Source organism: Schistocerca gregaria, chromosome 2 (assembly GCF_023897955.1).
Source record: "Schistocerca gregaria isolate iqSchGreg1 chromosome 2, iqSchGreg1.2, whole genome shotgun sequence".
Classification (NCBI taxonomy): Eukaryota; Metazoa; Arthropoda; class Insecta; order Orthoptera; family Acrididae; genus Schistocerca; species Schistocerca gregaria.
Window position 1 is genome coordinate 740315721 of NC_064921.1, and position 16527 is coordinate 740332247.

The following is a 16527-nucleotide window of genomic DNA, read 5'->3' on the forward strand; positions in this document are numbered from 1 at the left end:
GCAGAGTTACTAAACACAGCCTTTCGAAATGCCTTCACAAAAGAAGACTAAGTAAATATTCCAGAATTCGAATCAAGAACAGCTGCCAACATAAGTAACGTAGAAGTAAACATCCTCCGAGTAGTGAAGCAACTTTAATCACTTAATAAAAGCAAGTCTTCTGGTCCAGACTGTATACCAATTAGGTTCCTTTCAGAGCATGCTGATGCATTAGCTCCATACATAACAATCAAATACAACCGTTCACTCAACGAAAGATCCGTACCCAAAGACTGGAAAGTTGCACAGGTCACACCAATATTCAAGAAAGGTAGGAGTAATCCCATATCATTAACGTCAATATGCAGCAGGATTATGGTCATACATTGTGTTCGAACATTATGAATTACCTTGGGGGTGGGCAGGGGGAATCTATTGACACACAGTCAACATGGGTTTAGAAAACATCATTCTTGTGACACACAAATAGCTTTTTATTCACATGAAGCTTGTGGAGTATTGCTGATAAGGGATTTCAGATCAATTCTGTATTTCTGGATATTCGAAGGCTTTTGACACTGTACCGCACAAGCAGCTGGTAGTGAAATTGCATGCTTATGGAATATCTCCTAAGTTATGTGATTGGATTTGTGATTTCCTGTCAGAAAGGTCACAGTTCGTAATAATTGACAGAAAGTAATCAAGTAAAACGGAAGTGATTTCTGGTGTTCCCCAAGGCAGTGTTATAGGCCGTTTACTTTTCTTTATCTATATAAATGATGTGGGAGACAATCCGAGCAACCGTCTTAGGTTGTTTGCAGATGATGCCGTCTTATCAACTAATAAAGTCATTAAAAGATCAAAACAAACTGCAAAACGATTTAGAAAAGATATCTGAATGGTGTGAAAATTGGCAGTTGACCCTAAATAACGGAAAGTGTGAGGTCATCCACATGAGTGCTAAAAGGAATCCATTAACCTTTGATTATATGACATCAGTCAAATCTAAAGGCCGTAAATTCAACTAAATACCTCGGTATTACAATTATGAACAACTTAAAATTGGAACACACAGAAAATGTGGGTAAGGCTAACCAAAGACAGCATTTTAGTGGCAGGACACTTAGAAAACGTAACAGATCTACTAAGGAGACTGCATACACTACACTTAGTGCGTCCTCTTTTAGAATACTGGTACGTAGTGTGGGATCCTTAGCAGATAGGACTGACGAACTACATCAAAAAAGTTCAAAGAAGGGCAGCACGTTTTGTATTATTGCGAAATATGGGAGAGAGTGTCACTGAAATGATACAGTATTTGGGCTGGACATCATTAAAAGACAGGCATTTTTCTTTGCGACGGAATCTTCTCACGAATTTTCAATCACCAACTTTCTCCTCCAAATGTGAAAATATTTTGCTGACACTGACCTACATGGGGAGAAATGATCACCACAATCAAATAAGGGATGTAAGAGCTCGTACGGAAAGACATAGGTGATCGTTCTTTCCACACACTATACGAGATTGGAATAACAGATAATTGTGAAGGTGGTTCGATGAACCCTCTGCCAGGCACTTAAATGTGATTTGCAGACTATCCATGTAGATGTAGATCTAGATGTAGCTGGAATGAAAAACAATGGAGAGACAGTTCTTGTATTGGCTACTGAAAATGCAGAACATTTCCAAAAGCATCCCAGTCATTTTCCCCAAGGGAGGAGAAAAGAACAGCAAAAGGATAGGCAGCAACACAGAAGGGAAAAGATGCTGCAAAGGCTGGGGCCCCGTGGTAGCCAAGCACAAAACCTCCAGGGCGGCGAGTTCCCTTGGAGGAGGGGAATAAGGCGGGTGAGCCTGTGGAGTAACTAGAAAGCCAACAGGCACAGTGTCTGGAGGTTGTGGGGCAAGGAGGTAGTGGGAAAAGGGGGGGGGGGGGGGGAGGGGGAAGCAGGGAAAGATGGGTGGATGCATTGACAGAGAGCGACAAATAAACAGGGTGGGAGATGAGAATGGGGGGGGGGGGGGGTGTCCATGAACGGAAAGTCAGCAGGGCCTACATGTAGGGAAGGCGGATAAACTCCATATGACGCCAAAAATTTATACAGATGGTCTTGCTGGGAGAAAATCTGAAGCCAGTTTTGATGCTACACGAGTGGAGGCGATCGAGACATCCTTGAAGACGTCATTCAAGAAGGCTGGTTCGTTGAGAGCTGCAGTAGACCGCAAAATTGTCAACAAGGAAGGAGTCCAAGACATTGGAAAGGAGACCATCTATAATTGGATTTATGGCAATGGCAAACAGTACAACACTTAGCACGGAGCCCTGGGGCACCCCGTATTCTTGGGAGAAAGTATGCTATAGAGTAGGGTTCACCCGCACTTTAAATACGCATTCTGTCAAATTCGTGGATGACAAGGAGTAGCCGACCTCAAAAGCCCTAAGAAAACAATGTGCGGAGGATGCCTGTCTCCAACAGATTATCGTATGCCTTCTCCTGATCATAAAATATAGCTACCGTTTGACATTTCCTGAGAAACTTGTTCATGATATCAGTGGAAAGAGCAACAGGATGGTTAACTGCAGAACGAAACTTTCAGAAACCACATTGGGCACTTGTTAAGTTGTTATGGGACTCCAGCCACCAGCCTAAATGCTAATTTAGCATATGCTCCAAAACCTTACAAACACTACCTGAGAGAGATGATATGCACTAGCTGGAGGGGAAATGTTCGTTCTTTCCAGGTATCGGAACCGGAATGCCAATAGCTTCCTACCATCATCTGGAAAAGGTACTGTCAGACTAAAGTCGATTATAAAGGCGAAGAAGGTAGCACAGTCTAGGGTAAAAATAACTTCCGCAACTTGAGTGACTTGATTGATGCCAGGGAATTGACGGTCATCAAATGTTGCTAGAGAAGATAAAAGTGTCAAATCAGCTTGAGAAAACTTCCAGCGTCTTTAACGCATAGATGGCAGTTATGGCTGTAATCAAAGGACACAAGGAAAATGGTCACTTAAATGTGTATCAGCAAGAGCTAGCCAAACAATACTGACCGAAAGATTCAGATGAGAGTAGGTTAACATGGAGGTAGACAAAAATGTCAGGTTCCCGGTGTTGAGGCAAACAAGAACCGCTTGGTGGAAGAGTTCAATCAACAGGGAGCCTCTCTGACAAGGATGCAGAGATCCCCCAAACTAGTAAATGGGGGGGGGGGGGGGGGCAGGGGGGAGGGGCAGCTGACCAAGGAGATTAAGGATTGGTTGGTTTGTGGGATTGAAGGGACCAGACTACTACGACCGTCGGTCCCGTTTTCCACGAACTTGAAACACCCACAAAGAATAAGTACAAACAATGGAACTGACAAGAGACAACACAGACAGAGACCAGAAAAAAAGAATTAAAACCACACTGAATGCGACAGTGGTTGGCTGACCATAGAAACAAAAAAGGAAAAGCCAACCACCTAGAAACGCACTAAAAACCCCAGTCTAAAATCGTAGCGGAAAGGCCAAACTCAACACAAAAAAAAAAGGACAAACACTTAGATCAAGCAATAAAAACCCCCTGCACAAATAAAACTCAAAACCAAACCTGCCATCTCAACGTCACCTGAGAAAAGTGCAGGAAACTTACCAGGAAGCGCAAACATCTGCCTGAGCAGAGTTAAAAGTGCGAGACCCGCAAGAAGGAGCGCCACGCACCGGTAGCCTCCTTGATGGCCCAAAGTTTGTTGGGTGAAGGAAGGGTGCGCCATTCTTCACCCCAGGTGCGAAGTACCTTCTGCCGCAAAACTGACCTGAGGTCACTTTCCGAAAGGCCAATCTTCAAGGCTGGGGCACCGATAGCCTGTTTGGCCAGCATGTCAACACATTCATTTCCCAGGATGCCGATATGACCCAGGGTCCAAACAAAGACCACAGAGCGGCCTCAGTTGGAGAGAGTATGGAGGGACTCTTTGATAGCCATCACCAAATGAGAGTGAGGGAAACACTGGTCAATAGCTCGTAAACTGATCAGGGAGTCACTACCGATAACGAAAAACTCACCTGAGCAGGAACGGATATACTCAAGGACACAAGAGATGGCGACCAGCTCGGCAGTGAAAACACTACAGCAAGCCGGCAATGAGTGATGTTCATGATTCCTAGAGTTAGAGCATAACAGACACGACCAGCAACCATCGAACCGTCAGTATAGACTATGTCAGAGCCTTCAAACGTGGCAAGGATTGAAAAAAAGTGGCAGCGGAGGGCCTCAGGAGGGACTGAGTCCTTCAGGCCCTGTGCCAAATCGAGCCGAAGGCATGGGCAGGGCACACACCACAGGGGTATATGCTGAGGGGCCTGGAAAAGAGGTAGGAGAGGGAAAAACCTCAAGCCCAAAGTCAAGAGCTCTGACGCAAACCGCAATTGTACACCTTGACCAGGGCTGCCGTTCCGGAAGATGGACGCCCGACTGAGGGAACAGGAGACGATAATTGGGATGCCCGGGCAAGCTACAAACATGTGTAGCATAAGAGGCCAGTAATCATTGGCGCCGGAACCGCAATGGGGGGACACCTGCCTCCACAAGTATGATGATGACAGGGCTTGTCCGGAAAGCTCCAGTGGAGTGTGTGACCCCACTGAAGGATGGGGTCAAGCAACTACAATGCAGAAGATGATGCCGAACCGTAAGCCAGGCTCCCATAATCTAGACGGGACTGAATTAACACCTGGCACAGCCGTAGAAGGGTAGACCGATCGGCACCCCCAGCTTGTCTGGAAAACCTGAGACAAGTGGTATCAATTCATGGAGCAACATGAACAAAAGCTGGGACATGGAGTACCCCAAGGGTATATCATAGGGCCTCTCCAGTTCCTTATTTATGTCAATGATCTGGGTTATAACAACAATATGTTACAGTTTTCTGTGACACCACCCTTTTTGCCAAAGGAAGAACTGCTGCAGAATCACTCCAAGAAACAGATGAACTCTTCCAAAACATTAAAGAACGGTTCATCACAATAAAATGAATGAAGAAAAAACACAACATCTGATATGCACCCTTAACAACATCAGATGCCATGATAATATGGAGGCTGTCAAACTGTTGAGCTTCATGATAGACAGGAAACTAACAATGAACGAACACACAGTGTACGTGTGCTCCAAGCTGTCTTGTGTAATATAACTTCTGAGGAGGTATTGAGTGACCAATATCTCATAACATTATATTATGCCCTATTCCATAGCCACATCAATTATTGCCTACTGTAATGGGGACATTCTGCATGTTGTAAGGATGTGCTAATTCTACAGAAAAAAGCTCTCAGAATAATCATATCAACTGAAAGACATGAGCACTGCAGGCATATATTCAACCAGTTAAGAATTATGACAGTCCTCAGCCAGTATGTGTTTTTATGTCCCATCAGCGTTAAAGAAAACCAAGGAGTCTTCAGCATGAGCCAAGATAAACACAATCACAATACCCGTAACAAGTAACAATCGAAATACCCAGGTGTCAGCTGACAGGAATGCAAGACAGCTTTCCATTGGTTGCCCTAAAGATGTTCAACTCACTGCCTCAGGAAGTGCAATCCCTGCCGCTAGGAACATTCAGAAGGAGAGTAGCACAGGACCTGAAAGAACGCCCATTGTACTTCATTGGTGAATTCTTTAATAGTGACCAAAGTGAATGGACAAACAAATATTTTTCCTATTAAGTATAAATGTCTTAATTTTGTGAATATTTTTTTAAACATATATATGTAATTAATCTTGACGCAGTCTGTCCAGTCAGGGCTGGTAAATGACACAGATCTAGTAATAAAGTATTAAATTGACGAGGGGTGTTCAGGTTTAAATTCAATGGTTATATCTGTGGCTTACGTTGAGTAACTTCAAAGGTTTAAAAGTACACTAGTTACCATTTTTCACTACTTAGGGTCCTTTCAAAAAATAAAAATTAAAATAAAATAATAATAATAATAAATAAAATATAATCAACAAATGGTTTTAACATTTTGAGAGTGTTATTTAAGGGAGAGAAATTGAAAATTTATCATGTTACAACACTCCTTTTTCCACCGAAAAATTTAAAAATACCTTACACTACGAGAGCATCTAACAGTTTTGCTGGTACTGATCACAAAAATTAACTGATAATACCAAAAACTTAATTCACACCAGAGCCACAGGGATTTGACCTCCATCTGTAAAAGATGAAGCCTATTTTCATAAAAAATCGCACCATTGCTTTCTTTAGTTAGCTAGTTACATATGGCGTAATGAAACCAGAATTTAACTAGAAAATATATGATGGGCATTCTAAGATTTATTTCTTATCTCATACAGTGTTTCTGGGAAACCTGTCCTGTTCTCTCAGTGATGCTTTCAGTTGTTTCAGAAAGGTGTCACAGTTCCACCTGCAAGAGTGCACTAAGAAACCAAACTCTAGTTATGCAGTACCTTTGCTTACCTTTTACAATTCTGTTTGCATTACACACAATATGAAGACATTAAAAAGAGAGAGAGAGAGATAGTATATGCTTGCACTTTGTATAAGGGAGCAGGCTCTTACCCATTATGGGGCTGTCCATCATCAATGACGATGGCACTCAGTTCATCACAGAGTGCTTTTGGTGAACTGGAGTTATCCAAAAGCACCTCTTCACCTGAAATAGTATCGCAATTATGTATTAGCGTATTTCACGAATTATATGTAGGGACCGAAACTGACTGTCAAGCAGTCCATGGCTCTAGTACATCATGCAGTTAACATAAAATCAAAATGTCGCAGAAAACGCAACTTCCACCACTACTGCATGGAACTTAACACTTCCCCGCTGGTGATGCTGTTGGAGGTTTCCTCAGAACGCACAAACAACTGTCAAGCTCCTAAACCACCATCGACAACTGATCAATAGTTATAGTACTTTAATATTGCATAGAATACAGGAGAGATATGGCTGCATGGGCTAAGTATCGAATGATTTATAAAAGCAAGCATTCTTAGATTATATCACGTTACGTGTAGCAGCTTCTTGGCAATTTTGTTAACGGTAACATTAAAATTAATCTATTTTAAAACTACAGAACAAAACCTCCATTCGAGAAATATTCTATAGGAATAACGACGAACAGAGTCAGGTGTTTTTTTGAAATGGGAATTGCAGATCAATTTCTAACATTGAAAACATGATGCGCAGCGGTAAAGTCTTATAATGTCTGACAACAGAAATATGTACTCCCATTTTCATTTTACCAATACATTTCAAACAGTCATTGTAAATCTACGTTATATGGAAAAACAAATCAACCAAAACAAATAAACCTTCACCACAATCCGTGCCACTGTCACTCATGATAATTGCTCTGTTGGGTAACTGAATAACAATTTCAAATATCGTGCAACTACGAAATGAATTCGTCTTTGGTGTGATAAGGGGTACCAATACACTCACCTCGCGAAGTTGGCGAACTTTAACTTAATAAGAAATGGGTGTATCATTACGTACAACCCATAAATTTTTATTCTGTCAGCAAGATTCACAAATAAATCCTTTGAGAATCTTTTTCGGGTTTTTATAGAGACCACAATTGCAACTCCAGACTACAGCAAAGATATCTGATAAACAAAGAAAATGAACATATGTCTTTGGGCTTGGTGGCGGTTCTACATTTGAATGTACACCGATTAGGGATAGAGCAGTGACAATTTATAAGAATAATTGATTGTTCATTGATTAGCAATCTAGCCGTTTGTTGTTGCAGTGGGCGTAAGTATAACTAATATACTGCATCGACTAAGTTATATTCGGAATAATACATTATTTTAATACACATTATATGCAATTGAGACATGTAAAAATGCCTCTGCATTCGATTTCATATTATTTCATGCATTGTTCCGTTAGCATTCTACTGTCAAAACCATTCCATGAAGTGTGTGACGATTCAGAAACTGTGTGCGTTGTTTTTTTATGTTACGGTAGTATTGTTAATTTCTCTGAGTTATACGGATAGGAGTGTGTGTGTGTGTGTGTGTGTGTGTGTGTGTGTGTGTGTGTTTTCATAGCTATTTATTTGTTTTGATAGTCTGTGGTAAGGCGTGTATATGTGTTTGATGCTTCTTGTGTTGTAACAATGTACATTTTCTCTACGTATCACATCTTGTAGGTTCTTCTTCGTAAAGATTAAGACATTATATATAGTCATAAATTTTTGTTTAGTAAATAAGGGTTTGCAGTGAGCCTTATGTGAATAATTTGTAATTATCCTAATGGCTTTCTTCTGCAATAATAGGATGTCATGTATATGACTACAGTTACCCCACAAGATAATGCCATAGGATATTATACTTTGGAAAAATGCAAAATAAGATGATCTGATGTATGTTTCAGGTACACAATTCTGAGTTGTCTTAATAAATAAATTACTCTAGATAGCTTACTACTAATTTAGTTTACATGTTGGCCCCAGAATAACTTTTCGTCTAAATAAACTCCCAGGAATTTAACAGAACTAGGGTCACCAGATAGTGGCTTGTCTCTTAGAGTGAAGATTATCTGCTGAGTTTTATTTTCATTTAGCAGGAAACCATTTGCTCCGAACCAATATGCTGCATGAGTGAGTGTATTTTCAGCACAGGTTTTAAGATCATTAAGATTGTTACTGCTATGAAGAAAAGTCGTATCATCTGCATACAATACAGTGGTGGATCCAATAAACGAGGGGAGGTCATTGATCATTATCAGAAACAGGAAGGGCCCCAGTATAGATCCCTGAGGCACACCTACTTTAACATTTTGTATATTTGACATTTTCTTACCAACACAAACTAGCTGTTTACGGTTGTTGAGATAAGCTTTTAATAGTCTGAGACTGTTTCCTTTGATGCCGTAGAATTCTAGTTTCTCTAGTAGTGGCGTGTGCTCAACACAGTTGAAGGCCTTGCTTAGATTACAGAATGAGACCTGAGCAAAGCCTTTGCTCTCAAAAACTTTGAGGATGTAACTGACTACTGTGTTGATTGCATCAATGGTTGACAGATTCTTCCTAAACCCGTATTGTGTAGCATTAATTATTCCTAGATTCTCAAAGTGAGATGATAATTGTTGGTACATGATGCATTCTATTACCTTGGAGAATGCGGGTACTATTGAAATAGGCCTGTAACTAGATGGAGAGTCTGTATCTCCCTTTTTGTATACTGGGACGACCCTAGACAGTTTTAACAATCACACACTTTTATAAGCAGGTTGCATGATATGCCATATATATCTAATCTATCAGATGATCTCAGTTGTTTTATGAGCCCTTGTACATATCTAGGCGTTACTTCAGAGAAGGTTAGCATGCTTGTATTTAGTGACTGTCTACCCCAATTTTGGGAGAGTAACTCTGATGGACTAATGTTACATATTATGTCCCTTAGAATATATACTGATGTTTATAGAAAACGAAGTAGACAGACTTCAACCTCAAACAAATTTTGCTTAATTGTGCCTTACGATTAGCAGTAACGAAAATATGCAGCCCATCAGTGTGTATCGGAAAACAATGTGTACGTCTGTCTAGTATTGAAAATTTATTTCTACAAATAATTTATAGTTGAGTGTTCCCCCAACTCTCCCTTTTGAGTTTTCACCAAGACTTGTCGACTTTTTTTTAATGAGACGCTTTATTCCCACCGTAGTCTACAGTAAAATATTTTGGCTTAATAAACAGCGTCACAGTTTTGTAGTAGAACTTCGTAGCGTAACACGGAAACTGGATTTAAAATCCTTGAAATTTTAGGTGTGAGCACAAATTGTAATGCTTGTAATTTAAATAAATACATTATACTATAATTACTTTAATGTAAAACTTTTTTAAATTTAGTCAGAACTGATTTTGCTTTACATTTTCAGCCTTCCACTAAAAGTTTCTTAAAACTATGATTTTTTTCATCTTGTGCCAAAATTTTCCTCATCGTGTTATATAGAGTATATAGAGTAGCCTATCTGTGCAATATTAAACTTAATTAGGAAATGATTAGGGGGGAGATGGTTCCTAATATGTACGTCTAATGCGGGCAGACGCTTCTACCAAACGGTCAGTTTCAATATTTGGTTGCAAAAATAAAATTATTTTAAAGGATAGGTGGAACATCTTGTTTCCAATCTGATTTGATGCAGCTTTCCATACTGTTCTATCATCATTTTCATCTCCGCTTAATGTCCAAGCCTTGGTATCCCTCTAGAAGACTACCACACTCCCCCTGCTCTCCCTCCCTCCCTCCCTCCCTCCCTCCCTCCCTCCCTCCCTCCCTCCCTCCCTCCCTCCCTCCCTCCCTCCCTCCCTCCCTCCCTCCCTCCCTCCCTCCCTCCCTCCCATTACCAACATGACAATTAGTTGATGTCTCAAGATTGGGTCCTATCCACCAATCCTTCCTTTTTAATCAAGTTGTGTTGTAAGTTTCCTTTTCCTCCACATTCCTACATCTCTCATCTGTCCCCAACCAATTTTGATCCTGCACCTCAATGCTCTATGTAGGCTTATCCACGTTGTCCTCAGCATTTTTCTCTAGCTCATCATTTCAGAAACTACTATTGTTTCCTTGATTGAACTACTTAACAACATTTCACTTCTGTACAAGGCTGCACTCCATGCAAATACCTTGAGAAAAGACATCCAACCACTTAAATTTATATTTTCTGTAAACAAATTTTCACACACACACACACACACACACACACACACACACACACACACACACACAGAGAGAGAGAGAGAGAGAGAGAGAGAGAGAGAGAGAGAGAGAGAATTTTAAATCCTCCATACATTGGCCATTGTTACTTATTTTGCTGCCCAAATAGAAAAAATATTGTTTCTACTTTTTCTTATTTACTAATACCTCAGCATTGTCTGATATATTTCTATTGGGTCATTCCACATCAAAGGGACCAATATTAAATCGTGTCCCCACTCTACCCTCTCCTAATCCAATGAAATTTAGTGTCAATATCCTTTATGGTCTTTGATGGGTGTAGACCAGATCTCAGTCCAATATCTTCAGTGATTGAATTTTTAGGGCAACTCCCTCACCCCTTTCTGCAGCTCAGTTAATTTGATGTGCACGTTCCCCATTGGGGCTTTCCCAGAGCATGTCACAGAGGTGCCCTCTTGGCTGACCTTCTCAATCAGTTTAACCTTATCTGCTTTAACACGGAAGCACCCACAATCCTTCCAGACTCTATACACACCTATTCCCATTTGGACCTCTCCTTCTGCACTGCCCAGCTTGCCCACTGTCCAGAGTGGTCCATTTCCCATGTGCTCCCCAAGTACCATTTCCCATGTGCTCACCAGGTAGAGTATCTTACAAATGTTATACTTACTGCTGCAGAAAGTTCCATTCCTTGCACTTCCTCTTTATCGCGCCATCTGAACTCTTCATACAGTTGCTTCTCTTTCCTCCAAAGGTCTCCATAATTTTCTGTAGCCAGCATTTATCCTGTTGTTATGCTCTTCCAAAATCTTGCAATAGTCCTCTAGCCATTCCCACTTAATTTCTGTACTCATTTTTTTAGGCAGCTGTATTTTCTTTCACCTGCTTTTTTATGTTCTTAATTTTTATATTTTTCCTTTTGTCAGTTAAATTCAGTGTCTTCTTTATTATCCAAGGTAGTATACATGGTTTTTCAAGTTTATTCAGGGCCCATATCCATGACTTCTACATTTTGGCAATTCTTTCAGTTTGAATTTGCAAATAATAGCCAATAAATTATGGTCAGTCCCCACTTGCCAGTGGGAATGTGTTACAGTTTAAAACATGGTTTTGAAGTATCTGCCTTATTGTGATACAATCGATTGAAAACCTTCTGGTGCCACAAGGTCTATTCCACATACACAATCTTCTGTCATGATTCTTCAACAAAGTGTTAGTGATGATAAAATTACGCTCTGTACAAAATTCTACCAGGTAGCTTCCTCTTTCACATATTTCACCCAGTCTGTTTTCCCCTACTGTTTCTCCTCTCTTTTTCCCTATAACTGAATTATTCACCTATCACAATTAGATTTTCCCCTTCCTTAACTGTTGGAATAATTTCTTTTATCACATTTTTCATTTTCCATCCATGGAGCTAGTTGGCATATAAACTTGTACTGCTTTGGTGGGTGGCTTCATATCTGTATTGGCTATTATTATATGTTTAGTACATTACTCACAGTAACTTACCTGTATTCTTAGTTTCTTTTTACCATTAGACATACTCTTACACTACCCTTGATTGATTTTGTATTTGTATCTCTGTACTCACTTGCCAAGAAGTCATTTTCTTCCTCCCACCTCTTTTCACTATATCTGATGTCAACATATCCATTTTCCTTTTTCAGTGCTCATGATTTACTTACCTGATCAAGTAATCTTAACATTCCGTGCTCCCCTGTGGGTCCGGGGGTAAGAATACGCCCTAGGTATTCCTGCCTGCCGTAAGAGGTGACTAAAAGGAGTCTCACATGTTTTGGCCTTTATGTGATGGTCTCCTGTAGGGTTTGACCTCCATTTTTCAAGATTTTCCTGAAGAGCGAGCCAATTGGGGAAGGGCGCCTTACGTGGTGCACTGTGTCCATCGTGCATTGAGATCTTGAGCCCACTTTCTCATCGTAATATTGCAGTCCTGCCCGTTCTCCATCTCTTTCGTGAGGACACCTTCTTGGGCGTGTTTTCCACAATGCACTATGCAATGTCACTTTCTGTGCCAACAATGACCATGGACTTCTTTGAATCTCGTATCCAGCACATTAGCCAGTCCGTTTTGGTGGGCCCTCCATGTACCCTGTTGGTTGTAGCCCCTGACTACACAGAGATCGCTCGCTGATGCCTGCGCCGTTAACTCCCCATGTATGCCAAGGAGTAGATGCATGTCACTCTGGGGCATCGGGACTCCCGGCAATGGCCATCCTGCCTGGTGGCCTTGGCTGCGGCTGGGTGGCATCAGGGCAATGATGCACGGTGAAGCATAATATGTCATCTCTTGCTGGTGGTCTGCCGCCAGCAGTCTCTAAGCAAGTAAAGTCTAACTTCAACGCTAAGAAATATGACCCCAAGTCGTTCCCCTCCCTGGCCATACAGTGGGAGGAACTCCAGGCGAAGGATGGTAGTGAACCTTATTTGCCCCGGTACCTCATATGTACGATAGTTGAGATGGAATCTTTCATATCCATGAAGCCTGAGTTTTTTGTGGAGCATTTGGAGTACAAGTTTGGGGAGGTGGAGGGTTTTTCCAAAATGCGCTCTGGGTCAGTTTTGATAAAAGCAGCATCCTCTGCCCAATCACAGGCATTACTTGCTTGTGGCAAGTCGGGGGATGTTACTGTTACCATCAAGCCTCATACGAGCTTAAATATGGTCCAGGGTATTATATTCCACAGGGACCTACTTTTACAGTCTGACGACGAGCTGCATGCCAATTTAGAACTGTGAGGTGTTCATTTTGTCCGGTGCATCCATCGGAGTCCGGGAGATAACCAGGTTGCCACCAAAGCCTTCATCTTGACCTTCGAGTGTGACGCATTCCCTGAGAAGGTCAAGGTGACTGTCTACCGCTGTGATGTCAAGACATATATCCCTCCCTTGATGCGGTGCTTTAAGTGCTGGAAGTTGGGCAGTTGGCTTCCCGCTGTACTTCCAGCCTCACCTGTTGATATTGTGGACATCCATCGCATCCCAATATTCCATGCGCCCCACCTCCCATCTGTGTCAACAGCGGAGAACATCATTCACCTTGCTCATCAACTGCAGGATTTTATAAAAAGAGAGGAAAATAATGTAATAAAACATTCTGAACCGACTGACCTACACTGAGGCTAAGAGGAAATTTAAGCTCCTACATTCTGTGGCTATGACCATGTCATACGTTGCTGCTACGAGAACAGTTCCCGCCCACATCAGTTCCTCAAATTGCTGTCACCTCTTAGAACTGGGAGACTACACTTGCCCCCTTGATGGTGGGCACACACACACACACACACACACACACACACACACACACACACACACACAAAATCGGAGATTTCAGTCCCCACTTCTGTGCTGGAGAAGCAAAAGTCTTCTTCAGCTCCTCTCGCTAGGAAGGGGTCTCTTGGGTCACTCCTTTCCCAGGTTTCTGCTAGTAGAAAAGATGACATCTCTCATCCTGAGTCCCGGAGACTGATTCAGTGAAGTCTTCCCAGCCAGAGAAACTCAAGGAATAGCACGAGAAACCGAAAAAGAATACCACTAAGAACAAGGAACATGGGATGGAGATTCTGGCATCACAATGGATATAGACTGCTCAGGCAAAAAGTCGGTGGCAGCAGGTGACCCTGGGGCATAAACTGCCTCATTGAATGTCCCATGCCTTCACAGTCTAATGATGTTGTCATCCTCCAGTGGAAATACGGCAGTTTTTTCCACTGCCTGGATGTGCTATGGCAACTGTTGAGCTTTACACCTGTTTTCTGCATTGCCCTCCAAGAAACCTGGTTCCTGGCAATGCAGACCCCTGCCCTCTGCGGCTGTAAGGGATGTTACAGAAACCGTAGCAACTATAATAGTGTCAGGTGGAGTTTGCTTTTATGTCCTAAACTCAGTCTGTAGTGAATCTGTGCCCCTTCAAACCTCTCTTGAAGCTGTAGCTGTCAGAATCAGGATGGCGCAGGAAATAACTGTCAGCAATGTATATCTTCCTCCAGATGGTGCAGTACCCCTGGATGTATTATCTGCATTGATTGATCATCTCCCTAAACCTTTCCTACTTTTGGGAGATTTTAACACCCATACTGCCTTGTGGGGTGGCAACGTGCTTTCTGGCCAGGGAAGGGATGTCGAAACTTTACTCTCTCAGTTCGACCTCTGCCTCTTAAATACTAGGGCCGCCACACATTTCAGTGTGGCTTGAGGTAGTTACTCTGCCATTGATTTATCAATTTGCAGCGACTTCTCCCTTATATCCACTGGAGAGCACATGACTGCCTGTGTGGTAGTGACCACTTCCCCATCTTCCTGTCACTGTCCCAGTGTCAGGCTCACGGACACCCCATCTTCCTGTCACTGTCCCAGTGTCAGGCTCACGGACGCCTGCCCACATGGACTTAAAACAAAACGGACGGGAAACTTTCAGCTCTGATGTCACCGTTGTCTCTGCTCCACATGGTAGCACCAATGTGATGGTTGAGCAGTTGACTACCACAATCATTTCTGCGGCAGAAAACGTGTTCCCTCGCTCTTTAGGATGGCACTGGCAAAAGATAGTTCTTCGGTGGTCGCAAGAAGTCGCTGAGGCAGTTACAGAGCGTCAGCAAGCTCTACAGTGACGTAAGATACCCTTCCCTAGAGCATCTGATAGCCTGTAAGCAGCTCCGTGCCCATGTACGACAGCTTATAAAACGATGGAAACAGGAGTGTTGGGAGAGGTATGTGTCGACCATTGGGTGCCATATGTCACTTTCCCAAATCTGGACAAAGGTCAGGCATCTTTTTGGGTACCAGACCCCAACAGGTGTCCCTGGTGCCACCGTAAATGGCGTGCTATGTACCGATGCAAATGCGATTGCCAAGCACTTTGCTGAGAACTATGCTCGGGTCTCTGAGTTGGTGAACTACCCTCCAACCTTTCGCACCCACACACGGCGGATGGAAAGGAAATTTGAGTTGTTCACTACACACCACAGTGAACCCTATAACTCCCCATTTACGGAGTGGGAGCTCCTCAGCACCCTTGCTCATTGCCCCGACAGCTCCTGGGCTGGATCAGATCTACAGTCTGATGATCAAACATCTCTCGTCTGACTACAAGCGCTATCTCCAAGTCATCATCTACCAGATCTGGTGTGATGGCGTCTTTCCATCGCAATGGCAGGAGACCACCATCGTTCCAGTGCTAAAGCCTGACAAAAACGTGCTTGAAGTGGATAACTATCATCCCATCAGCCTCACCAATGTTGTTTGTAAGCTACTGGAACGTAAGGTGTATCGACGGTTGGGTTGAGTCCTGGAGTCATGTGGCCTACTGGCTGCATGTCAGGGCAGCTTCCACCAGGGGCATTCTACCACTAATCATCTTGTGTCCATAGAGTCTGTCATCCCAACAGCCTTTTCCAGATGCCAATACCTTGGTGCCGTATTTTTTGATCTACGCAAAGTGTATGACACCACCTGGTGACATCATATCCTTGCCACATAATACGGATGGGGTTACCCAGGCCCGCTCCTGATATTTTAGTCCAGAAATTCCTGTTGCTGTATACTTCACCTATCCAAGTTGCCTCCCACCATCCCCCCCCCCCCCTCCACCCCCATATCCAGGAGAATGCGGTCCCACAGGGCTCTGTATTGAGTGTATCACTGTAGGGCTGTCCGTCTCACCTTCTATGTGCAGAGGACTTCTGCATTTCGTACTGGTCCACCAACACTGGTGTTGCTGAGTGGCACCTACAGGGAGCCATCCACAAGGCGCAGTCATGGGCTCTCGCCCATGGCTTAGAGTTTTCGGCTGCTAAGTCGTGTGTCGTGCACTTCTGTTGGCGATGT

The 16527-nt window shown here is 42.7% G+C and overlaps 2 protein-coding genes across 5 annotated transcripts in view; one reads left to right on the forward strand and one right to left on the reverse strand.

Moving 5' to 3' along the window:
* The window catches only part of LOC126334906 (targeting protein for Xklp2-like), a 109174-nt gene extending 101652 nt beyond the window's left edge, over positions 1-7522 (reverse strand). For 2 of the 4 annotated variants that reach the window (XM_049997619.1, XM_049997617.1), the window contains exons 1-2: positions 7303-7390; positions 6550-6643 (exon numbers count right to left, since the gene is read on the reverse strand). In XM_049997619.1, the coding sequence (XP_049853576.1) occupies positions 6550-6643; positions 7303-7333 (125 nt within the window). In that variant the 5' untranslated portion in view covers positions 7334-7390. Of the gene's footprint in view, positions 1-6549; positions 6644-7302; positions 7391-7432 lie in introns of those variants that run through there. The other 2 variants (XM_049997620.1, XM_049997618.1) reach the window with 2 other exon arrangements.
* A 136-nt stretch (positions 7523-7658) lies between these two features.
* LOC126334907 (uncharacterized) overlaps positions 7659-16527 on the forward strand; it is a 79444-nt gene continuing 70575 nt past the window's right edge. Inside the window, exon 1 of the mRNA XM_049997622.1 lies at positions 7659-7747. The gene's annotated coding sequence lies outside the window, so the exon portion shown is untranslated. The remainder of the gene's footprint in view (positions 7748-16527) is intronic.